The following is a 25,960-nucleotide window of genomic DNA, read 5'->3' on the forward strand; positions in this document are numbered from 1 at the left end:
TAATAAAGCTTTGTTTTGTATAAGCGATGCTATTAATCCTCATAAAGTCTACGAGAAGACAGATTTATCATCGTGTCTACCTCAGAGGTGGAAAATGCAATGAAAACGCTACTTAAAAGGCTGTGAGTTTGAGGCCAGCCTGGTCTACATAATGAGTTCCAGGACAGCCAGGGCTGTGTAGAGAGGCCCTGTTTCAAAGGTATTTCCAAACCTTGAAATACCTTTTTAAAATGTTCATGGGCTGGCTAGATTTCTCAGTGAGGATAGCTCTTGCTCCAAGCCTGATGACCCGAGTTCTGTCCCCAGGACCCCACATGGGGGGAAGAGAGAACCAGGTTGGGTTGTTTTGTTTTGTTTTGTTTTTTTAATTCATCCAAGCAAACCTAAACAATGTAAGGAAGCTCTGTGGCACAGTAATACATAAAACAGCAACCAAGCATGTCCCTTCTTCCGTTTATTTCATTCTCTTGTGCCAAATATCAAAACAGGGGACAGCATGAAGCCTCACGTACTTCACTCCGTCCACGGAGCACTGGAAGCACCCGTACACCGTCTCCCTTTTCAGGTTCCCCATCCCACAGAGTATGCAGGGCCCCTTGGGGATGTTGTGGTTCAGCAAGTTCACTCGAATATGAGTGCCCTCCTTCAGGGAGATGTCAGTCATGCTGAGAGGCTTGTCGTAGTAGTCAGAGAAAATATCGTCTAGGTAAAGCTGGGAGCGGGAGATGGCATCCATCACTCTCCTGTCTGCAACACAGAAACCAGAAACGCGTCACAAGTCCAAATGACTGGGCACCCACGCTTCGTGTAAAGGTGTCAATCCTTGCCGGGCCACGGCGGCGCAGGCCAGTAATCCCAGTGCCCGGGGAGGCAGAGGCAGGCGGATCCGTGAGTTTGAGGCCAGCCTGGTCTACGGGTGCAAGTTCCAGGACAGCGAAGGCTACACAGAGAAACCCTGTCTCAAAAAAACAAAAAGCAAGCAAGAAAGGTGTCAACCCACACCCTCCGCCAGGAAGCCTCTGGGCTGTGTTAACAGATGGTAGCCGCACATACGATAGAGGAAGGAGAAGGCGCTCACAGACACCCTTGGGCGGACATACTTCTTTCAAAGAGTATATTTCTCAGCCTGTAGAACATGGCAAAGGTGGTGGTTTCCTCCCTCTCGAATCCTCCTTTTGACACTGACGTGACACAAAGGTCTACAAACAAATTTGAGAAGATGTTATTATAGCTTAAGTAATATTTTATTGAGTATTTCATAGGGACTATGAATTCTCATACATGCGATTCATTGAGGGTTCGGTTTTTTTTTTTTTTTTTTACAAATTTATTTTTATTTTATGTGCGTTAGTGTGAAGGTGTCAGATCCCTTGGAATTGGGGGCATAGACAGTTGTGAGCTGCCATGTGGGTGCTGGGAATTGAACCCAGGTCCTTTGGAAGAGCAGACAGTACTCTTAACCACTGAGCCATCTCTCCAGCCCCGAGGGTTTTTTTTTTTTTTTTTTTTTTTTTTTTTAATAAAGCTAAACTATACATTTGAGGAAAATATAACCTAACTACGGAATTCAGCGACTTAAATCAGACGGTGACATGCCTCTAGCCTACCTGGTACCCAGCATCTCTGGTACCGGCCTTGTGCAAGCTCAGAAGCTCTGGTATGTGCAGACTTTTGTATGTTTCCAGAAACAATTCTATATCATACACAGTTCTTTAAAATTCTCCCAGAAATGAGAGAGCTACACACTTGTCATGGTTTTGTCCTCGGTTGGGCTCCTGGGTTCACTCAGGAGTTTCCAATATTTTGCTGTTAGGAACTGACGAGCCTGAACCACTATCACTGTACCTGTGTCTCAGTGTACCTAGAACATTAGTTCCTGGAAATGAGAGGCCAAAATATGCGCCCATAGACAAGATTACATTTTGATAAATGACACTTTATTCTCTTCCCTCTAGTCAATATAACTGCCAAACCCAAGAGTTCAAAGTTGAGTTTACTTAGAATGTAGTTTTGTTTCCAAACTTTCTAATCCCCCTTCTGCAGGACTACAAACAGAAACTAACCAAAGAAGGTCTACAAATAAATTACCATAGCTATGAGACTCCCTTGCCTGGTCCTTTTTTGGCTACCTCTGGTACTGGTCTAGCTGGCAGTTAACTAACTTTAAAGTCCTGTGAAATGTAGAAAGCCAAAGTGAGCTGCATTGAGCTACCATACAAGGTGGCGATTGTAGAGGAAGTACTTATAGTTCTAAAGTGTTTTTATGATTATTTTAAGGAAGTGTGCAGCTAGGAAGTTATGTCTAAACAGATAAAAATTAGTACCACCTGTTTGGGCTCTAGATCCTTCAGGCATCTTACTGCCTTCAGATTTCTTATTTTCCACTTCTACAAGCTACCTATTAAAAGTCATTTACTACCCTTTCCACAAGAGCTAAGGTGCATTTTGTCAATGGACCTTGTTTTATTTCCAGTCTATAACTGTGAATGGAGCAGTATGGAGCCTTCAATAAAAAGCACAAAAAAAAAAAAAAAAAAAAAAAAAAAAAAAAAAAGTGCTGGGAAAGTAGGGAGTGGGGCCCTTTCCCAGCTCCTTCATCCTAGCATAAGACTGACCATACTGAATGGATGCATCGTGCCTCTATAATCATGGAAACTGACAGAGAAGAAAGGAGGGAAGGGAGGAAAGGAGAAAGGGAGGAGGGAGACAGAGGAGAGAGATTCATTCTCATTACATTCTCCTTAAAAACACAATCACTTGAGCTTTAGGTATATCTGCTACTCACCAAAGGCACCATCCAGGTAAATGAAGAGTTCAAAAACACTGAACGCTATCGTTGTGTGTGCTGGGAAAACAATAGCTTTTTCCCTTCCTTTGGGATTCTGTTCATCCATAAAATGAAACTACAGTAAATGAATGGATAAAAAAACAATATTACTACGGAGCACAGCAAGGCAGGGCAGCTTTTTGGAGAGACTTCCCATAATCCCACCAAAACATAACCACCTACCCAACTCAAGAACTGTCCTGCAGCCATTAAACTTTATTCTGGAGACCCAGGCATGATCTATTGTAGTGACGTTTTAGCACCCTCACTTTAGGATTAAAGTCAATGATTGCTTTCCTCATAGTGTTCTTGCAGTAAACACGCCCCCCCAACCCCCCTTATTTTTAGCTTCGCCCACCTACTTCAGAAGCCCCACAGCTGTCGGCAGCTTTCTCACTCACCAAAATGACCACCATTGAGTAAAGGTTTTGGTTTGTGCCCCTTACATGACCAATGCTAATCAGAATTTGGAGATTCCTGAATCTGGATTCTGAACAGAACCCTCATAATGCGGTGATGGATACAACTGGGATCTTTAGGAGAAGGAACTTAGTGTTCTTGAAGTGTTCTTGGTCATCTTACATAGATTGTATGTAATGTGTTAAATTACAACTGGAGAGGGTTGGAAAGATGACCATATGGCCCTGTGTCTTTAAAAAGCTATTTCCTTGTGCTAACTGTGGGGATATGTGCATGCCACAGTGCCGCACAGAGATCACAGGACAACTTTCCAGAATAGTCCTCTCCTCCTAGCGTGGGTTCCGGGGATCGAACTCGGGTCTCCAGATTTGTGCAGCAAGCTCTCTGCTCATTAAGCCTTCTTAGCCTGAGTGCTAGTTTTCTTTTTCTTTTTATTTATTTAATCACGTTTCAGCCTGATCCCAGCTTCCTCCCTCCTCTCCTCCCAGCCCCACTTCTCAAAAAAAGGGAGTCCCTAAAGGTTTCCAACTGACCCTGGGACCTCAAGTCACAGTAGGATTAAGTGCATCCTCTTTCACTGAGGCCAGACAAGGTAGCAAAGACAGGGGAAAGGGATCCAAAGGCAGGCAACAGAGTCAGAGACAGCCCCTACTCCCATTGTTAGGGACACACATGATGACCAAGCTACACATCTTCTACATATGTGTAGGGGCCTACGTCCAGCCCATGCATGCTCTTTGGTTGGTGGATCAGTCTCTGTGAGCTCCCATGGGCCCAGGTTAGTTGACTCTGTAGGTCTTCTTGGGTGTCCTTGACCCCTCCGGCTCCCTCAATCCTTCCTCCCACTCCTCCACAAGACTCCCCAAGCTCGGCCTATTGTTTGGCTGTGGATCTATGCATCTGTGTCCATCAGCTGCTGGATGAAGCCTCTCAGAGGACAGTTCTGCTAGGCTCCTGTCCGCAAGCACAGCAGAGGACCATTAACAGTGGCAGGGTTGGCTCTCTCCCATGGAGTCTCAGGTTGAGCCAGTTACTGGTTTGCCGTTTCCTCAGTCTCTGCTCCATCTTTATCTCTACACTTCTCGTAGGCAGGACAAATTTTGGGTCAAAGGTTTAATGGATGGGTTGGTGTCACCTTGCCTCCACTGGAAGTCCCACCTGGCTACAGGAAGTGTTGACTTCAGTCTCCATGACTCCAGCTGTTGTGGTTAGGGATCTCAGCTACAGTCATCACCAGACTCCCAGGGACCTCTCCTGTTCCAGAGATGCTCCCTCACCGATTTCTACTCTCTCTCCAGGTCCTCCCCGCCCCCCAATTGCTATATTTCTAACAAGTAGTTTTACTTTATTGTTTTTTCTTTATTGAATTATCAATACATCTATGAGAGGCAACGTGCTGCTTTGGGTCATTGCACACTGAACAGTGATCAACTCAGGGTAATTGGTGCATTAATTCATTGCCTTAAACTTGTACTGTTTCTTTATAAAGACTATACCCCTTTCCTCCAGCCATTTGGAGAATCATGGCACATTGTTCATTAAATTCATTTATATCCAACGGTAACATGGCTCCCATGGGCTGAGCCCCCGCCCCACCAGGCCAGCCTCTGCTAGTGCCAGTCTCTTCCTAACTTCTGAGGTGAGCATTTATCTCTTTTCTGTTATGTGTGTGGCTTGTGCTTGTGTATGTGCTTGTATGTATGTGTGTGCACACACATGGCGGAACATGTGTATGGATGCATGTGGAAGCCAGAGGTCAGCCCTGAGTGTTGCTCTATCATTCTCCTCTTTTTTTAATTTTATTTTTGAGACAGTCCGTCTCTCGACATGGAGCCCACGGATTGGGCAAGGTTATCAGTGGGCCAGCGAGCCCCAGGATTCTCCTCTCTCTGCCACCTCCTTCGTGCTGGAGTCACAAGTGCACACAGCAATGCTTAGCTTTCACGTGGTTGCCAGGGCTCAAACTCAAATCCTCTAGCTTGCACAGCAGGTACTTAGTAGACAGAGCTATCCCATGTCCCACTTTAAAATTTTAAAAAGTATACAAACTCCTGGGTTTCATAATGTGGGGTGTGTGTGTGTGTGTGTGTGTGTGTGTGTGTGAATGTACTTTGTTCTAACTTGTCTTCCATCACAGCCCTCTCCTTTCCACCTTCCAACTATTATCTGCCCATCATGTAAGCCTCCCTCCTGGAGGCTTAGAAGTGCAGCCAGTTCTCTTAAGTTTCTAGCCACCTTTCTAGCCCGTTTTCTAACTTCCAAAAGGATTTACCACAAAATGAAGCCTATTCGGTTATTGATAATTAGAAAAACTGCTTTAATATAAAAAATAAATTCAGGGCTGGTGAGATGGCTTTGCGGATAAAGCATTGACCACAGTGCCTGGGCACCTGGGTTTGCTCACATGTAGAGGGAGAAAACTGAGAATGTGACCTCTGACTTCAACATGCACACTGTGGCGTGTGTGTACCTTGCACACACGCAGAGCACACAGTAAATAGATAGACAGATGATAGATAGATGCAATAGTTAGTGAAAAAATCAACTTTGAAAAATTCAGTATGGATTGCATTACTTAATGATATTCTGCTATATTCACAGACAGGAGCCCAGCAGAGCTGTCCTCTGAGAGGCTCCACCCAGCAGCAGATCGAAACAGAGGCTCAGGTTCACAGCCAAACATTGGGCGAGGCATAGGGAGTCTTATGGAAAAGTGGGGGAAAGGATAGGAGGACCTGGAGGAGATAGGAGCTCCACAGAAGACCAACAGAGCCAACTAACCAGGGCCCAGAGGGGCTTGCGGAGACTGAAGCACCAACAGGGACCATGCATGAACTGGACCTAGGCCCCCTACACACATGTAGCAAATGGGCAGCTTAGGCCTCATGTGGGTTCCCTAGTAAGGGGAATGGGAGCTATCTCTGACAGGTCTCTGTTGCCTGCTTTTTGATGACTCCCCACTGGTGGGGCTGCCTCACCAGACCACAGGACAAGAGGACCAGTTCAGTCCTAATGCAATTTGATGAACTGGGATGGCTTGGTAGCAAGAGGGGGGAGGTGCCCTTTTTTAAGGAATAGTGGGTGGGGGAGAAGAAGGACAGAGGGTGCGACTGGTAGGAGAGGAGGGAGGAGGCTATGATCTTGATGTAAAGTTAATTTCAAAAATTAAAAATTAAATAAAATCAAAGTCAGATGCTGGTGGCGAATGCCCTTAATCTCAGCACTCAGGAGGAAGAAGCAGTCAGATCCCTAAGTTTGAGGCCAGCCTTGTCTACAGAGTGAGTTCCAAGACAGCCAGGGCTACACAAACAAACTCTATCTCAAAAAAAACAAAAACAATCAAAGAATACAACAGGACTTAATTTTTGTTCCTTGCTTGTTTGTTTTGTTTTGAGACAGGGTTTGCTCTGGCTCTCCCGGAACTAATTCTGTTGACCAGGCTGGCCTCGAACTCAGAGAAATGCCTGCTCTGCCTCCAGAGTCCTGGGATTAAAGGCGTGTGTCACCCACCACCCAGCACTTTCTTTTCTTAATATAACAATGAAGTCCCATTTAATTGGATAGCTAGAGTCTCTCCGTCTGTAGGTAAATTCACGAGGCTTAGTGATTTGTTTGCATTACTCACACTCAGAACCCAAGTTGTCTTGGAGATGCTCTTACTCTGGAGCGCGACCACTCCAAAGTGAAGCCCTATATGAGTTTCTCTTCTGTCTCTGATGAAAGGCACAAACCTGTTCTGAGTAACAGGTTTGTGAGTGTGTTTTACCCGCATGGCTTCCCCTCGGATCCCAGCGTGCACGGACAGGGAGCACTGGCGCGTGGTTCTGATGCTCTCCATGACTACGCACAGCACGGCCTTCCTGCTGCTCCTTGATTGGCGGATCAAACTGTGGTCAAAGTTGATTTTTCTAGAGTAAGAAAGAGACATGCACAAGATGCCTCAGTGCATGATCGCACAGAACCGAAGGCACCTTTTGTGCTACTCTTGGCCCAACTTAACTGTGTGTGAGTCGAGGCAGACTCAATGCAAACCAGAAAATAGGAACAGTCGCTTGACTAGCTTGCCTCTCTCCTCGGTGGTTTTTCGTGTTTTGCACAGAGGAGGCACAGCTTGTGTAGCTTTGCAGAACTGGGGACTGAAGCCAGGGCCTATCCATGCCAGGCAGGTGCTCTTCACTGAGCCACCTTCCAGCCGCCCACCCCTCTTCACTTTTATTTCCGTCTGAGACAGATTCTCAATAATTTGCCCGAGATGGACTTGAGCTCACTATGTAGCTCAAACAAGCTTTGAACTTGTGATCCTCCTGGTTCTCTCAAAGTATCTGCGATGGCAGGCCTGTCCAACCACACCCGAATCCTCTCGCATTAAGAAAAAGTTCTATAGGATGTTCTATTCTGTCTACTGAGAGTCTGTTGGAAGCTCAGCCTGTGTTATTTCAGCTTAATAATTCAGCAAGTGTGTGCAAAACCAAAGTGGTTTATTTTGGTGGGGGGAACAACTCCCCCACCAAAATGATTATGATTTTTGATTTCGTAATGGTACTAATTAGCCGCTAACATGCAGTCTTCCAAGTGAATAAAAAAAATACAAATTAAGCTGTAAAACATCACCCGATGTTTTAAGCGTTCATCGCAATGGGTTTGGTACGGTTGAAGCGTTTGATGAGAAGAGCAGGTCTTCGTACTGACCGTGCGGTAATTTCCTTGAGCAACGTGGATACCTCCACCTCATGCTTGGTTACCACGCCGAACGAGGCTTTGACTGCGATGGAATCAGATCCAGTAACGTTGATCCCAACATCATTCACAATATGGTTGCTTCGCCTTCCATAGAGGGAAACATCTGACTCATCTTCATAATTCAGTAACTGATAAGACGAAATACCTTCAGAGAAGAAACTTGATATTTTTTAAATGTCTCAAATTCATCTTACATGGACTTTACGTAGTATCACGGTAACTTGATTGAAATATTCTTTTGCCCAAATATTAATTAGACAGCATTTAAAAGCACATGATAAGGAGCTTTTCAGGCAATTTTACTACAAAAAAAAATTACTTAAAATGAAGTCAAATTCTCTGTTCAGATAACAGAATACATATACCTCAGTATATGTTATACCTCAGTTTAACGATCCATGGGGTAGTTGAAGGAAAAACAAGTGTCCATAACTAATGACTAGCCATCGTGCCTGTTTTATAATCTAGTTTTAAAAATACGTTTTAGGGTTGGGAAATGGCCCAGTCGACAAATGCATGCTCGTAAGTATGAGGAACTGAGTTCAACCCCCAGTACCCATATTAAAAAAAAAAAAAGTTGAATTTACCTATTGTAATAAACTGTAAAATAATTCAAATTACTTTCATTTATTTGATCATGTGAAATGGGTGAGACCCAATAATATCCTTTATTATCCGGGACAAAATATATCATTTTCTAATTCCATTTAGTTAAAAACAACTTATAATTGATTTTAAAATTAATCAGTCAGAGATATGAAACTGTAAAGACTTAAGCATTGTTCACCCTATGAATTGCTACCACATAAAAGTTGATTTTATTCATAAACTGTATTATTAATATAATAAATCTACACAACCTCTGTTAGGTTATTAATGATGTGGCCCCAGTGAGAGTCACTCTCAAACATTTAAACTTACCAGCTGAAATTTCTCGGTCTCCCAGGAGAATGTCTTTAAGTGTGAAAGGTGTTGAGGTAAATTTGTACCTAGGAAACAGGAAACACCGCTTCTTTTTGACCACCAGACTCAGGGGTTGGTATTTGTCGGCTTCACTGAGGCTTGGAACAGGGACTAATCTCCCTCCATCTCCGACTTGCTTAACGAAGCTCTTGGTAGCAGCAGCAAACATATTAATGTCAAGACATCATCAGCTGTGACCCTCAGGCAACAAACCCATTTTTGCAGAAGATCAGACACCAGACTCAGCCTCGTTTGATGGTAAATACAATTACGTAGCTTAGAACTCTAAAGCCCATGCTCAACAGATAGTTTACCGGCGTGCAGTTCACGACACTGCCTCCCTTCGTGAACTCAGGTGATGAATAATGGATGGCGGTGTAAAATGATACCCTAAAAGCAAGTCTAACTTGGAATGGCAGCCTACAGAGCTAAAACATACACAGGAAACTGCTTCAAACATACTACTAACATCCTCGGGGCAACCACAGAGGACAGTGCTTTGCCACAAGCAATGAGCCAGTTTGGACGGAGGCTTAAAGTCCTCCAGGAAATGGTGTAATTGGGCCCTGACATTAGGCCTGGCCACCATCTGCGATGGACATGGTCCAAGAGGAATTCCTTCATAAGTCCAGCAGCTGAATTTGGGCAACAGGAAAGCACTTTTTGGACCTTCACAGTGCACAGGTCATTGCGTGAGCACTTCTGTCGTCTGGGATTTTGCATGCTTATGAAACCATGTGTTTAAGACCAAATATCGACTCACAGAGGAACACCTGGCTGCTGCAGGTCTCTGCGGGATGCTGAGGGCTTTTAGCTAATGCTGCGTCACCTATTTAAAACTCCGGGAGTCTCTTCCTCCGCACTGACGGCTCAACCGCGTCTCCCTCTTGTTCACTACTGTCCCAGTTGCCCAACCTACAAAAAGTTATATACAGTGTTAGCTTATTTTCAAGGACTTTTGCAGACCTTTTAGATTAAATTCTAGAAACAAACCTCTACCGAGCTATTGTGTGGCCATAGGTGGTTGACATATTTTGAAAGTGCCTCTGAGGTTGTTACAATATGATACTCATTAACACATGACGGTAATAGCATTATTGGGTAGCAGCCTATACGCCTTATGCAGAAATAAAAGAAAGGGTAGGCCTAACCAAGCCCCAGCAGAAGTCAACTTGATTCGATTCCGGATTTTTTTTTTTTTTTTACTTGCTTCCAACTATTTGGGCTCGCATGCAACCAAAACGAATTCCCGTCACAAAACCAACCAGTTTGGTACGCCAAACTAAAATCTTTATTCTAAAAAATAACTTTCGACAGTCTCTTCGGGAGAACATTTCTAGAATTCAGTCCTGGAGCATCAGGTAAGCACTGGAGCCAGGGTGCAGGTAGTTCACAACTCTCCAAGACGCGCTGAGGCGCTGACACAGCCACAGCACACAGGCAGAGCATCCGGGCTAACGTTGTCACTCTCCACTGCACAGGTCAGCAGGAAGAAACCCGTCTCAACACCCGGAGCTCTCCACTTGCCCCCAGCAGCCTGCAGGCTCCTAAAGCGACGGGTCTTAACCCGTGGGTCAGGACCCACTTGGGATTGCACATCAGATACATTACGATTCGTAACAGTAGCAAAATTAGTTATAAAATAGCAATGATATAATTTTAGGCTTGGGGTGACCACAACAGGAGGAACGCGCAGCATTAGGAGGCTGAGGCCCACGGCCCTAAAGCCTGCACGCCACAGAGCCCGCCAGTCGGAGAGGGCTCCGTGGATCCGGTGCTCTCAAGCCAGCCCCTTCTGGGGCGAGCCTGCGACACTCGGAGGTCTCAAGTTTCGGGGCCAACATCCGAAATTTTCTCAGCAATTTTGCATTCGGGATTTTCAAGCCCTTGATCTTTCTTCCTTGCTCCGCAAACCTGCGGAGCTCCGGCCTACTACAAGCTTTCTCGCCGGGAAGGAAACAGCCTCCCTCTAAGGACAAAGGAGGGAGAGGCTCTGCGTCACTAAAGGCGGGAGGGGCCAGCCGGGGAAGCAAAGCGGGGCGCAGGCAGGAACTGGGAAGAGCCCAGGGCTGGAATGGAGGCGGGGCCTGGGAGGATGGGGAGCGGGGCCTGCTGTTCTGGCAGCCGAAGCGGGGCGAGGGCAGGAGTTGGAAGAGCCGGGACTGGCAGAGGGGCGGGACTGGCCGAGGGAGGGGCGGGGCCGGGAGCCGGGACGCTCTGGGGACCCAGCTGGGGAGCGGTGCCGCGGGGAAGAGCAGGCCCTGACGGCGTGGGCGGGGCCAGGTGAACCGGGAAGGGGCCGAGCGCTGTGGCAAGGGGAGCTAGGACCATCGGGGGGCGGGGCCTGGCGGGGAGGGGCGGGGCCGAGAGGGGGTGTGGCCGGCTCGTGCGCCCCGACGCCCCGCCCCTCCCTTCCTCTCTGCCTGTCCCTTCGCCGGAGGGAGCCAGGCAGCGAACCGAGAGGGGTGATCCAGGCGGCAGTGCTGGCACGCTCCTCTCGGGAACTGGCCGACGTGGAGAGGGACGACCCAGATCCGCACCGCTCCGGATCGCTGTGCCCAGCCGTCCCCTCTCGCCATGTCCCACAGCAGGCACCGTGCCGAGGCCCCGCCGCTGCAGCGCGAGGACAGCGGGACCTTCAGGTCAGCGCTGGGCTGTCGAGGCCGCAGGCCCAGCCCGGGTGGGCAGCGGGGCAGGGGCGGGAGCCGGCTATCGGGCTGCATTCTGGGTAAAGCCCCCTCCTTCCCTCGGCGTGGCGCCCGGCCCGCCCTCCGGGCCCGGGCTTCTGCCGCGCGCCCCGCCCCTCCGGCGACCCCGGGCGGCTCGGGGATCAGGGGTGCCACGGAGACCCAGGTGAAGAGTTGGTCTAGCATGCAGCGCCCGAGCCCACCCGGTTTCTTTCAGCCCCCCTCCCACCGCTCTCAAGTTCTCTCTCTACAGACCTCTCTTACCCTCAACCACGAGCTGCAGCACCCCGAGGCAGGTGCGCGCCCAGGCCTTGCCCTGGCTGCTGGGGGAGCTGCGGAGCCTTTTTGTCGCCGTTTGCCACCATTTGTCAGAACTGACAAGTGGATGCTTTTGCTTCCCTTTCAGCTTTGACGTGCAAAGTATACGTTTTTCTGGTTTTTGCAGTTTGGGCAAGATGATAACAGCTAAGCCTGGGAAAACACCGATTCAGGTGTTGCACGAATACGGCATGAAGACCAAGAACATTCCGGTTTATGAGTGTGAAAGATCCGATGTGCAAGTACACGTGCCCACTTTCGCCTTCAGAGTTACCGTTGGTGACATAACTTGCACAGGTCTGTATGCAGTTAACTAACCCCATGACCATGTGGACTGAGGGTCCTGACTTTGCGTTGCTTTTCAGAAAGGAAAGTGCCCGCCCCCCACTTACCTAAGCCAGCTAGGGAGCAGACGCTGAAGACAAGACTCCCAAGACTCCGGCATCTACTGCATTTGTTTCGCTCCCTAAGATGTAAGGAAGCTCAGAAACTCCAAGAACCCTGCACACCCTTTCCTTTTCCTGAGGGGCCTGCTAAAAGTTCTGCTTAAGAATTACAAACTGGAAAGGTTCTTGGAGCGGCGACAGTTAGGTCAGTAGGAACTCTCACCTTTCAAAGTTACAAAGTTACAGATGCAGAAGCTAATAGGCATGGCCTCGGAGTCTTCTGAGTTTCTCCCTTTATGGACACCTCCGGAACTTTGGATTCTTGGCACCACTCCTGTGTCCATGAAAACTCAGAGGTAGAAGACTCCTGTTCTGCATCCCTCCAAACTGTATACACAGTAGCTTCTTGTTCTAGATACTGTTCTGGCGCTTTGAATAAGACTGTTTCCCCTTTTTATTCATGAGGTAGCAAGGTCAGAGTCGTCTACATAAACCACATGCCCAAGGTCACACACAATGAACTTTTAAAGTTCAGATTCATACTTTCTTTCAGCCTGAGCCTAAGAAAATGGGAACCAGAGTCACTGTTTGTAGATGTGGACATTATTTTCCCAAATAACTATTTAGCTGAAAACATAAAACTTGTTTGAATGCTTTTCATTGAGATACAATGAAAAATTAGGAAAAGCTAAAGTTCCACTGTCTAGTAGTCTGAATGATCATATATTTGTATCTGGGATTCTAGGTTTGCCTAGATTCACTGAAGTCACTTCAAAAATATTGAAGCTTTTCTGTGTGTGTTGGGAAGGTTGGGAAGATTGTAGGTATATGCTGGAAGGTTCCTTAGAGAAAGCCACAAGGCTAAACTTGAATTACTACGTTAGCTGGCCATCTTTCAAATATTTGGGAGGAGCGTCCAAGAAAAAACATATACCCACTTTCCCCTTGTTAGAGATGAGCATCTTCTTCAACCATTCTGCCTTATGCCTCTCCTTACACAGCCCTGCCTTGCCTTTTTGCGCTAACGTATCAACCTCACAGCCTCAAATACTACCTAAAGACTAATGAGTCTGAAATCTTCAGCCAGATACGGAATACTATATCTGCCCGTGTGCTTTCTGGGCATCTTTGCTTGGATTTAGGAAAAGACATTTCAGACTCTTGTCCTATACGTAACCATCTTTTCACGACTCATGTTTCTTATATTCTCTTCTTCTGTGAGGCACCACGGTAGAAGCTTGAGGTGGTCTTCCTGACTCCGTCCTGTCCCTCTTTCTGCTGTCCTTGTGTCTGTCTTGTCATAAACCCTACCTCCTGGATGGCAGTCGAGTCGGTTTCTGCCTTCTCTCTGTTGCTGCCTCTGGTCTAGAACAGTGATTTTCAGCCTTCCTAACTCTGCGACCCTTTAATACACTTCCTGTGTTGTGGTGACCCCAGTCATTGCTACTTCACAGCTGTAATTTTGCTATTGTTATGAGTCAGAATATAAATATCTGACCCCTGTGGGGGTCGCAACCCACAGGTCGAGAACCACTGTTCTAGACCGCTGCCATTTCTCTCTTAGACCGAAGCCCCTGTCTTGTAACTGCTCTTTCAACTCGGAGTCTCGCGGTGCCCATTCTCTGCATGGCAGCTGTTGTTCCTGGTTGCCGTTTTGAGGCAGATGCCTACTGCGCAGCCCAAGCTGACCTTGAATCCCTGGTGCTCCTGCCTCAGCCTCCCAAATGCTGGGCTTATAGATGTGCACCAACCATCGCCCAACTCAGAATGCTTCTTCTAGCATCCCAGTTTGTTCCCCTCTTTTTTACAGTGCATCCAGTGGTTCCCCACTGCCCAAACTTTTAAAATAAGCCCCAACTTGTTAATGTGATTTACATCTGTCTTCAAATATCAGCGAGGAGCCTCGATAGCACATGGGCACTTGGTAGGAATGCAGAGCATCGGCCCTCCCCAGGTGGGGAGGTCAGAGTACATGGTTTTTTTATAAAGACCCCTGGCAATTCTTACACACATGAAGGTTTGGAAGACACAGATTTATATATGCTCCACTTCTTCCTCCATCCCTATGTCTCAGAATCCTTTTCCTGAAGCTCACCAGCTTTATTCATACTCAGTTGCCTGGGGAATACCATGTGCTGGGCTGCCCTGAAACCTTTGCCTGCGGTGTGCTTCTGATCCTCTGCTCTCCCTCACTTCACTTGTCTTCTGGGAGTCCGTTTCGTTCTCTCTTCCTCAATGAAAACTTCCTGAATGTCTCCAAGAGTATCTGAGCTTTCTTTCATTTTTGGCTCTGGCACAGTGTCTGGTGGGGGCTCAAGGTGGCCCCTAACTTCCAGTCCGCCTGCCTCGGCCTTCTGAGTAGGTAGGATTGCGTGGCCACACCTGACAAGCTGCTTACCTTGCCGCCTCCTTCCAGCTTGCGCTAAGGCGTGTTATAACACACCCTTTGTGTTTCCAATGTCTGTTCAAAGACATGCAGCTCTCAGTCCTTGAGAACAAGAGATTCTGTCTACTCCTGGGACACAACTTAAGTATCTGTTTTAGTAGATAAGAGAGTATAGGGCTCTGTGTCCTCTGATACTTGAGGGTCACAGTTCAAAACATTTTCCATGAGTTTGAGGATTTGAACTCCAAATGAAAAGATGGACTTTTACCATTTACCTCATGTGGCAGCTGGAATGAAGACATCAGTCTTCCCGCATCCCCCATGTACCCACGTTAGCTACACAGATTTCGTGGAAGGCTCAGGACGTAAGCTTTACTTTCCATCTGTGAACCTTTCTCCACACCACTCAATGTGTACTCTGGCCTGTTTAGCTACAGCGGGGGGCTGTCAGAGGCTTCCTTTAAGGAAAGCTTGCTGGAAAAGAATTTCTTCTCTGTCTAGGAATAAAGGAAAAGCAAAATGTTAAGTTCTGTTTCTTCAGAAGGTGTGATATGGTCCAGCTTATTCCTGTTTTACATGATGCACATATGTAATATAGAACAGTGTTTTATATAAGCATGCATAAAGCACATATGTAATATAGAATACTGTTTTATACAGGTATGCAGAAACTCAAATTGGTAACACTTTTAAATTGGCTTTAGTGTATTGATTTCACACGATGAATGTTGCACTAACATACCTGCATGTAGTGGATAGTTTCAGTAGCAAGCATGCATGTGGTCATCTTGTTTTGCATTATGACAACAGCTGTGAGACCCATGCCTCTTCACAGAGACTAAGAACTTTTGTCTCCCGTCTTTAATTCAGGTGAAGGCACGAGTAAGAAGCTTGCGAAGCATAGAGCTGCAGAGGCCGCCATAAACATTTTGAAAGCCAATGCAAGTATTTGGTGAGCTAAATTTCTTTGTATTCTGCAGCTCAAAAATTTCATGGCCGAGGTAAGATGAAAAATTTTAACATGCTCACAGCGGAGTGAACAGTTGTTAGTAATATTCACTCTAAAATTCCAGATCTGTGAAAGCCTGCCATCCATTAAAGACAATTTGAGCCTATTAAATCTGGTAGTTAGCTGCTAAAGGAAGGCTGTCCTGAACTAGGCTTTACTGGTTCACAGTGAAGTGTAACCAGTGTTTGTGGCAGATACTGATATTCTTAATATGCAGGGTATTAATTTGTTAATTAATTGATTATTTGGACACTAAAAAAGTAAGGTATAAAGAAAAAAAGTCAGTAAAAGTAGTACCTTTTTCTTTTCCTTTCTTTTCTTCTTTGTTTTTTTTTTTTTTTTTTAGTTTTTTCAAGATATGGTTTCTTTGTGTAGGCCTGGATGTCCTGGATTTAGCTCTGTAAACCAGGCTGGCCTCAAATGCACACAGCTCCACCTGCCTCTCTGCCTCCCCAGTGCTGGGATTAAAGGTGTATACCACCACTGCCTGGCCAACTGTTTTTATTTTTCCTTTAAGAGATGGTCTTAATGTGCCTTTTGTAGCCCAGCTGGCCTGAAATTTACTCTTAATTAAGCCCAGGCTGGTCCTCCCACCTCATCCTCTTTGATGCTAGTATCATAGGTACGTGCCGCTCTGACTAGCCAGAAGCCCTCTCAGGAGCTCTCACTGGGAACAAGGATCAAGGCGTACCTTTCCTGTGACAAATACAAGGGGGACATTTCAAAGCGGAAATGTCATCACTGTCAGTGCTTTTGGAAAGAGTGTTGGTCTTGCCGCATTGTCTGTCTCATGAGTGGTTTGCACTGGGTACACTGTGGAACATGGCATGTCTCCAGCTTCTTCCCTTACATACACTCAGAAGTGCTTGGAGTTTGGTCTTGTGTAATTCGTCCACAGTTGGCCAAGTGACCAGTGGACTTCAGGTAGACTGGTGTTTTTGTCCTCTAACCATAGTGAAACTTATAGGTTTAGGATTATATTTAGGTTCCATGCAGTAGCTCTCAGTCACGCCAAAGGTTTTGGGCAATTTAAAACCAGTGACAGATTTACCTTCAAGGTAAATGCTTGCCCCGGGCCAGCCTTGAACCTCACAGGTGATGTTTACCTCCCTGTGGTCCTGTGTATCAGTGACCTATGCTGGGTTTCGGGTCCTACCTTCAGTAGCACGGCTTTCGAGCTCTTCCACTTGCAGGCGGTGGCCCTGCTGTTCTGCGCAGCTCAAGGTCATACCCAAATGTGTTGGGTCCCTTTGTAGAAATCGGCCAACAGTGTGTCCTCTCTATACACAGGCTCCTCACTCTGCCACCACGAACCTTTACTACGTATTTGCAACAGTAAACAAACTTTACTATGTATTTGTGCTTCTTGACAGATAAGATGAGAATTACTAAGCTGTAATCAGGCCTACAGTGCCCAATTTAATACAGAGGCTTTCTCACCTCTCCATCCCAATTCTTTGCGTAGCTTCGGCATGCAGCATTGTTTGTGAGTACATGTACCTCATGAGCCTGTGTTCCACCTGGCAGTTGGAGGAGATGGCAGTAGCTGAAACTCATGTGGCTCAGTAGAAATGACTCAAGTTGCTTAGGTGGTTGTCAATGTGGAGAGCAGCTTTTCCAGAATAGGCATCCATTTCCCAAGTAACTAGCAATTTCAAACTCCCTAGAAGAGACTGTTCTCTTTCCCCTGATTATAAGTCCCCCACATGTTAAAACAAGGTTCATATAGGACATCTACTTTATGCAAGGTATATCAAAATCTTAGAGAATTATATATTGAAATGGAACAAAGTTTTCTTGCCTGGATATCTGGATGAAAAGAATTTACAATCTGTGTTACCACATTGCTAGGCTATATTTTTTTGGCTAATGGTTGTCTTTTTTTTCTTTAAGTAGTTTTAATAGTAATGTACTTTGTGCATTCGTACACACACATACATACATAATTTTTAAGAACTTCAGACATGCATCTATATCACTCCTGCCCTGTCTCCCCTCTTCCTTGTCCAACCCTCCTCTCCTCTCCAAGTTCATGACCTCTTCTTTAATTGGCATTGCTACATGAACTTTTCCTGAAACCGTTTTTAGATTTTTTAAAATGTATCTGAGTGTTTTGCCCACATGTATGTATGTGTACTGCATGTCTGGCGCCCACAGAGGACAGAAGGAGGCATCTGGTTCCCTGGAAGTGGTGCGAGGGTAGTTGTTAGCCATCCTGACCCCATGGGGGCTGGGAACCAAACTCAGGTTCTCTGTAAGAGCAACGTGCTCTTAACCACCAAGCCATCTTTCCAGCCCCTCATATGAACATTTTACATATTTTCATTAAGCAACTCTTAGGTACAATGCACTATAAAGCTTTTATAAGTAAATATTGAATAGGCCCTGCCGCCACATAGCTTCCAAAGTGATTCAGAAGAAGTTAGGTGAGGACTGTGCAGGCTGAGTGCAACAGTGAATCATTTATGATCAAACAACTTTTTAAAGAGCCAGCCTAAGTTTATTTTTTAAAAAACATAGGGTCTTCTGTAGCTCAGGCTAGCCTCCAACTTGCTTTGCTTAAGGCTGGCTTTGAGCTCCTGGGTGTCTTTCTTGCCTCCATCTCCAAGAGTGGCATGTGCCACCACGATTGGCCCCAAATGGTGTGGTGATTCAGAAGAATGAGAGATTATGGTCTGCTGTGGTAAAAGAACAGGCATCTGGAAATGAGGCTTGGCAGAGCTCTTGGTCAATTAGGTTCCCAAAGAAGTCAGAGTGAGGGGTATTCGGTCCTCGTGGAAGGAACGGAAAAGCTAGGGCTGAGGCAGTTAAGTAGAGAAGATGTTGTCATTCTTTTGGCAGCTCGGATGAAATCATTTTGTTTAATAACACTTTTAAATAATGTTTAGCTTTGCAGTTCCTGACCCCTTACTCCCTGATCCATCCAAACAGCCAAAGAATCAGCTGAATCCAATTGGCTCATTACAGGTAAGGCAGTTCCCCACAGTTTCTCTACTGACCAATGTCTAATAAGTTTGCATTATCACAGAGGCAAGAAGCTGATACTGTAAACATAATGGGGAATATTAGTATTTTGTTTTCTTTCTTTTTTGTGTGTTTTGGAGACAGTGTTTCTCTGTGTGGCCCTAGCTATCCTGTAGACCTCAGGCTGGCCTCAAACTCACAGAGACTCACCTCTTCTGCCTCCCAAGTGGTGAGATTGATGGTGTGTGCCCAAGCAATGAGTACTTTGTTTTCTAAGTTGTGATAATTACAGTCTGTGTAGCTAGCTTGAAATTATTTTTTAGTAATCTATTTAAGATTGTCCTCTTATTCAATGTTCACCCTTGCTTAACAGAGTTGCACTCCGTATGAGCAGACTTTGCTACAGCAGGGTAGGGTGTCTATGCTTGGCCGAGCCAAAAGGCTAAGAAGCAGTTGGGTAGCAAGTTTTATGCTTTAAGGGTATGATATTTCTTACCACTCTCTTAACAAACCTCCTGTTACTTCTGTTGAGACAGAATTTACACAGAGCCACAGTTGTGTAACTAAATTCAAGAGGAGAGAGGTAGCCTACTTAAGTGCTTAATTCTAGCAAAAGAAAAGAAAAGAAAACTCTCATTGAACTCAGGCATCAGCTGACTGTGTCGTAATAGAAAAGTGCTGCTGTTGGCACTAAACTGCACTGTGTTTTGGCACTGTGGTATGAGAATATAAAGTGTGGGAATGCCCATGGGAAATGCCAGGGTGTGCCCTGTTTTCCATTGGCCAGTACCGTGACTCTTTACAAGCACATGACTGAAGCCATGATCAGAGAGGAAGATCATTTGTGTGACTGAGCCATCAAAGAGTTAAAGTTACTATGATAACCTCATTGATTTTTACAGGAATTGGCTATTCACCATGGCTGGCGACTTCCTGAATATACGCTTTCCCAAGAAGGAGGACCTGCTCATAAAAGAGAATATACCACGATCTGCAAGCTAGAGTCGCTCATGGAAACTGGTACGCGGTTGTGAAACTAGAGGCATTGGCAATATTTTCATGTGGGAAATTGCCGTAGAAATTTTTGTCATGTGGCCTTTTAAAGATTGGTGTCTCTTTTCTCCTATCTTTCACTTTCCGAGATAGTTATATTTCTTCTTAATTTGATGTTTTAAAAATTTGGCTGTAATTGAAAAGATAGGCAAATTATGGGCTCTATGCATAAGTAGTTTTCATTGGACTGAAAAATGGGGTGAGGAGTCACAGACTATATGGCAAAAAAAAAAAATTGTGGTGAACTTGTGAGCATCTTTCTCTTAATGGTAGAATATTTGCTTAGTTTGTATGAAGCCCTAGTTTCAGTCCCCAGAATCATAAAATATAAATAATAATATAAGTTACAAAGAGATAATAGAAATTGTCCTTAAAAAATCATTTATTTTTCCTTTATGTTAATTAGTGTTTTACCTGTGTATGTCTGTGTGAGGGTGCTGCGTCTCCTGAAGCAGAAGTCACAGACAGTTGTGTGTGTGCTCCCATGCGGGTGCTGGGAATTGAACCCGGGTCCTCCGGAAGAGCAACCAGCACTCGTAATCCCTGAGCCATTTCTCCAGCCTGAAATTGACCTTTTTAATTGCAGCAAATTAAATATTAAATTGCAGCAAATAAACCATAGGAAATAAAAACCAGTCATTTAAAAAAGTCCTAATGAGAAATCCTGTGTTAATGTCCCTGGCATGCTTTGGTCACTTCTAAAGTGAATTAATATGGGACTGCATGAGCTCTGGGTGCAGGTCAGTGGGTGCAGGTCAGTGGTAGAGGGTTTGCTAGCATAAGTGAGGCCCTGGGTCTAATGCCTAGTCCTGCATACATGAGAAAATAAAATAAAATAAATAGGCTTTTACCTTAGCTGGAGATTACATGCGACTAACAGGCCAGTGTTTACTCTTAAGTAGCCGTGTGGGCCAGAAGCACATCCTTCAGCTTATGTTCTTCACGTAGTTCTTCATCTAAAGGGTTGAGCAACTTCTTAGTCTCCTTGAGTTTCCATTTTATTATGTATTGGTTGTTCAGTGCTGTTGGATATTTGACACACAGCCTGTCATGTGCTAGGCAAGTGTTCTGTGACTGAGTTGTTTCTGTTTGTTCTGTTTTTGAGACAGGGTCTCTCTACTATGTAGCACTGGCTGCCCTAGAACTCGCTATGTGAAACCAGGCTGACCTTGAACTTACAGAGATCCAACTGCCTCTGTTAGGAGTTATAATTCAAGTGTATTTGATAAATTTGACAAATCTAATTGGTCAGAATTCAGTGAAACATGATTCATATGCTGGTATAGGGAAATAACTTTGTAAGTGCTACAAAGTTGCAATATTATTAAAGAAAATCTGTCTAAAGGATTACTGGGCTGGGGGAAACGCTTGCTGCACAAACATAAGAACCCAAGTTTGCATCTTCAGCACCCACTTATGGCCAGGGCAGAGTAAGGTGCACCGTTCCCTGAGGCTCCCTGGTCAGCTGAGGTTGCTGAAACAGTGAGCTCCAGGTTCGGGGGAAAAAAGGACACTTAACAACAACAAAATCCAGATGGGGAGCAACAGAGAAAGACACCCAACATTGGCCTCTGGCCTTTATGTATGCCAACATGGGTGGGCTCTCTCTCTCTCTCTCTCTCTCTCTCTCTCTCACACACACACACACACATAGGTAGTCACTTGTACACATCAGACACTCACACACAAATATTTTCAAAAATATAATAATCAATGGTTATTTGAGGACGAGTTGCACAGCTTAGTGATAGCAGATTCACCTAGCATATAAAGTTCCCGAAAGTCCCTGGCTTTGATCCCAGCAACACACACACACACACACACACACACACACACACCCCTATTATTTGTGTGTGTGTGTGTGTTTGTGTATTTTAGTATTTTAGCTTGGCAGATAGATGTGGCAGACCTAATAAATGCGAACACAGAAGGACTTGGGATGTAGGGTTTGTTGAAATAAATTCAGTAGACACACTACATACATATTACAACAACATGCTATATATTATTTTATATGGTACAATAAACAAAAATGTTAGTGAAATAAAATCCTGGGCCAGTGTATGAAGATTCTGAGGTATTCACTAATAAAACACAATTATGTATACATTTGGCCACTCTCCATGTACAGTAATTTTTAAATCTATTCTTTCTTTCTTTTTCTTTCTTTCTTTCTTTCTTTCTTTCTTTCTTTCTTTCTTTCTCTTTCTAGGAAAGGGGGCATCAAAAAAACAAGCCAAGAGAAATGCTGCTGAGAAATTCCTCGCCAAATTTAGTAATATTTCTCCAGAGAACCACATTTCTCTAGTAAGTAGCAATCAGACAGTGTAGATGCAAGTGTGGCTGAGTGTCTCCTGTTGCAGGAAACGCCCCTTCGTTTCCTGCCTTGATACTTCAGAGTTGCAATTTTTACAAATCTCTGCATGAGTTTTACTTGTTGGCGTTTGTACGTGAGCCAGAGTTGGTTCAGGTAAGAGGACGTAGGAGATAAAGTATATTCAGGATCTCACGACGGCGTATGAAAACGAGTACTCAGCCAGGTGTGTGACTCAGTGGAACGCTCTGTGCTCAGCGTGCAGGAGGTCCAAAGAAGCAAGTTAACAAACAATGGTCCTGTGGTACTGTCTTTATGCATCATTTGTTCAAGCATCTGCCCGTCTAGTGATCATTTGGTGACCTTGTACTGTGTTAGGTATTGTGGTACGGTTCAGCCGGCTTCTGCCTCTGACCAATTTAGTAGCTGAAAGAGGAAGAGTTCGCTACAGACAGGCCAGGGGAGGATGCCACAAGACCATGGAAGAAGGCATCCAGCCAAGTCTCTAGGAGGAAGTAGCATCAGCGCTGAGACCTGGTGGGAAAGTAAGGGAAGTAAATTTGAGGGTGAAAGTGACGAGCACAAAGTCCCTGGGGAACAATGCCGTATTTAGTCAAAGAACCTTAAATAGTTGGTAGATCCAGATCATAGCGTTAGATGGGGGAGTTCCCAAAGAAGGAGGCCGGTGTTGGGTTCGGGGTGGAAGCCGAGAAGATTTATTTCAGATGTGGAAGCTTAAATGAAAGCATTATGTTCTGAGCGCAGCAATGCGGCCAGATCCAGATCTGAACAGAATCCCCAAGCGCAAGCTGTATTGCATGTTTAAAGGTGAAAACCATAGGGCAAGGGGGAGCAGCGTGGACAGTAGCATTGTCCAATCATATTGTGACATAAGGGGTCGAGCAAGGGAGTTTCCACCAATCAGGATACGAGTTGGTCCCTGGACCTGGGAACAAGAACTTGTTTGGCCCTTGCCCCCAAGCTGGAGAAGCTGTCCTTGAGAAGTCTGGACTCAGACAACTGTCTCCTTACTACAGATACTGTTCGGCTACTGGGAAGTCCCCCAGTCCCCTATGGCTTGGGACCTTGAACTTACTTTTCCCTATAATTAAATGGAGTCTAAAGACAAAATAATAGTTAGTTTCTTTTGCTTGTTCCCAACACCAGGCAGACAAAGAGAGATCACATCTTAAGTTGATTAACTAATCTAAAGAGGTGACCATTTATACTGAGGGTAATGCAGAGTTGCCAACAAATTTTATCCTGTGGCCCCAAAATCTGATTTTTTAGTTAGGAAGGAAATCACTTGGATGGATTATAGGGAGTAAATGAAGAGTAGAACCAGGGAGAGCCCTAGTATGATATTATAGAAAACAGATGCCATGTGATAGTCTAGACTAAGGTGGAGGCAGAGGAAACTGAGGAGTAGATTTTTACATTCCTTTTGGAGGAGCTGGAGAGATGGCTCGGTAGTTCAGCACACTCACTGGTCTTGCAAAGAACCCAGGTAAGGGCCCAAGTGGGAAGAACTTACAGAAAGAAAAGCATTTCTGTCGGAGGTGCTCTCTACTCAGTGCAGCAGAGAAGCAAACCTGGGTCCTCTGGAAAGCAACCAGTGCCCTAACCCCTGAGCGTCTCTCCAGCCCCGGGCATGGGTGTTCAGTCACAGTGGAAAGAGGTAGGAACTAAAGTTTCCCTCATCTCTGCCTTTCAGACAAATGTAGTTGGGCATTCCCTGGGATGCACCTGGCACTCCTTGAGGAATTCCCCTGGTGAGAAGATCAACCTGCTGAAAAGAAGCCTCCTCAGTCTCCCGAACACAGACCACATCCAGCTGCTCAGTGAGATTGCCAAGGAGCAAGGCTTTAGCATAACATATTTGGATATAGGTATGCTTTCTTATTTATCCTGACATCCTTCTCATTCCTTGCCTCCCCGGTGCTGGGGTTCTGGGAGCAAACCACCACATTGTCCTACCTCTGTGGATTTTCATTTAATTCAGGGTGTGTGTGTGTGTGTGTGTGTGTGTGTGTGTGTGTGTGCATGTTTAGTGTCTTGATTGTAGCATCAGAACAAGGTGATAATCCTATTCAGACTCTGGAGACCTGGCCTTGCAGGAGTCAATTCTCTCTTTTTGTCATCTGGGTGTCAGGGATCACACTGAGGTTTCAGACGTGGCCTCAAGAGCACTCACCTGTATTAGCGTTTCTTTCCGATCTCTTTGGGTGGTTATGAAACAGACTTGAGAACTGCTGCAGCTGAGCATGTGAGGAGGATGGTGGTGGTTGTCTCATTTTAGTTTGATTTTTTTTTTCCTTGAGTGTCTTGCCTTATAACCCAGGCTAGCCTAGAAATGGCTTTATGGCCCAGGCTAACCTAGAACTCTCTGTATGCCTCAGGCTAGCTTGGAACAGGCTATCCTCCTGCTTCTACCCAAGTGCTATGGAATTCAGGTCCAAGCTAGGACATCCCACTCCCTGTCCATTTTGTTTGCATAAGTATCAATGAATGAGTGAGAGCATGTATTATGGAGGCTTAAAGGCCAACAAGAACAAATGTTTTTCTGAAGGATCTACTTTACGTGTACCCAGCACTAACTGTTATGTTTGCATGTGTCATTGCAGAGGAACTGAGTGCCAATGGGCAGTATCAGTGTCTCGCGGAGCTGTCCACCAGTCCTATCACTGTGTGTCATGGCTCAGGCATCTCCTGCGGCAATGCCCAGAGTGACGCTGCTCACAATGCTCTGCAGTATTTAAAGATAATAGCAGAGAGAAAGTAGGAGCGGCTCGGCAGGTCTCCGCAGCACAGAAGTTTCCCTCGCACCTCTTTCCCAGGAAAACATTTACCACAACGTATGTCTGCGTGTCCTTTCCAGATCTCTCCAGAATCCGTCAGCTTTCCAGATTTAATTGTCTCCTGGTAGTTGTTATCAAGCTCTTTTTAATGGCTTCAACTTTGTATTGGTATATTGTATTTATAAACTTTGTACCACAGGCTGAGCGTAGAGCCCATTTTACAGGATCAGGCACACAGGGTGGGCCTGCAGGTTTGACTGTGACAACGAAGAGACAAAAGTACTGCTAGCCACAGTCCAACCGGTGCTTAACTCTTCTGTGCAAAGCTTTGTGAAGTGGATTCCGAGGAAACCCTTTAGACTAGAGTGTTGAGGCTTGTGTTGAATGTCATTGCTAAATTTCAGGGAACGTGGTCGGTCTGCTATGTGTTTGAAACCATGGAATAAAGAGCTGTTGTTATAACGGGGGCCCTGCTCATTTGATTCAATAGCTGCTCACTTGATCTCAGCTCTGCCTTCTGGAGGCAGATGTTCTGGGAACATGTCGACTTGTACAATCTACATGTCACAGAAAGTCTGAGGTAAAAGCCTGGGACCCAAGGATGATCTGGACATGACGTGGGCATCATGTCTTGATTTTTCTCTAGGCCTCTGCAACACTGTGTTTTTCTTTGACGTAACCATGTGTAAATGAGTAAATTTTTAAAAACATTACTACAGCCACAAAATATAAACGGTAACAGCAGAAACCCATCCAGTTCACTCAATTCTTTTATAAGAAGATTCCAAAGACATGATTTGACCCAAAGGTTCGGAAAGGGGCTGGAGAGGTGCCTCAGTGGGTAAAGGTACTCGCAACCAACACTGACAACTTCGGTTGATTCCCTGAACCCACATGGTGGAAGGAGAGAACTGACCCCCATGAGTTGCCCTCTGACCTCCACAGATGTACTGTGGCACACACATGCAATCAATCAACCAATGTAAGAACATATACACTTTAAAAGTTGTGGGGAAAGATTAGTTCTCCTTAAATGCATGGTGACTTAGTCCCTCTGGGGATGTTGCTGACATTCATCCCTCAGCTATAGAACTT

The 25,960-nt window shown here is 45.4% G+C and overlaps 2 protein-coding genes across 3 annotated transcripts; one reads left to right on the forward strand and one right to left on the reverse strand.

Annotated features, from left to right (window-relative positions):
- Positions 1–445: 445 nt before the first annotated feature.
- On the reverse strand, positions 446–9,751 carry Pjvk (pejvakin). 2 transcript variants are annotated; one of them, XM_060390418.1, is made up of 7 exons: positions 9,714–9,751; positions 8,909–8,976; positions 7,937–8,132; positions 7,014–7,155; positions 2,786–2,903; positions 1,101–1,199; positions 448–747 (listed from the first exon to the last, which is right to left on the reverse strand). In XM_060390418.1, the coding sequence occupies exons 4-7, from the start codon at positions 7,083–7,085 to the stop codon at positions 455–457; spliced, it is 582 nt and encodes a 193-aa protein (XP_060246401.1). In that variant the 5' UTR covers positions 7,086–7,155; positions 7,937–8,132; positions 8,909–8,976; positions 9,714–9,751; the 3' UTR covers positions 448–454. The 2 variants fall into 2 exon arrangements, with proteins under 2 accessions (XP_021505179.1, XP_060246401.1); XM_021649504.2 differs by lacking the exon at positions 9,714–9,751 and having other exon boundaries at positions 446–747; positions 8,909–9,262.
- Positions 9,752–11,187: 1,436 nt separating this feature from the next.
- On the forward strand, positions 11,188–25,327 carry Prkra (protein activator of interferon induced protein kinase EIF2AK2). Its single transcript, XM_021649503.2, has 8 exons — positions 11,188–11,592; positions 12,083–12,252; positions 15,598–15,679; positions 18,625–18,703; positions 19,603–19,720; positions 21,966–22,060; positions 23,782–23,956; positions 24,692–25,327. Exons 1-8 carry the CDS (start codon positions 11,528–11,530, stop codon positions 24,847–24,849), a joined length of 942 nt encoding a protein of 313 aa, XP_021505178.1. The 5' UTR covers positions 11,188–11,527; the 3' UTR covers positions 24,850–25,327.
- Positions 25,328–25,960: the final 633 nt, after the last annotated feature.

This window comes from Meriones unguiculatus, chromosome 8 (assembly GCF_030254825.1).
Source record: "Meriones unguiculatus strain TT.TT164.6M chromosome 8, Bangor_MerUng_6.1, whole genome shotgun sequence".
NCBI classification, from domain to species: Eukaryota; Metazoa; Chordata; class Mammalia; order Rodentia; family Muridae; genus Meriones; species Meriones unguiculatus.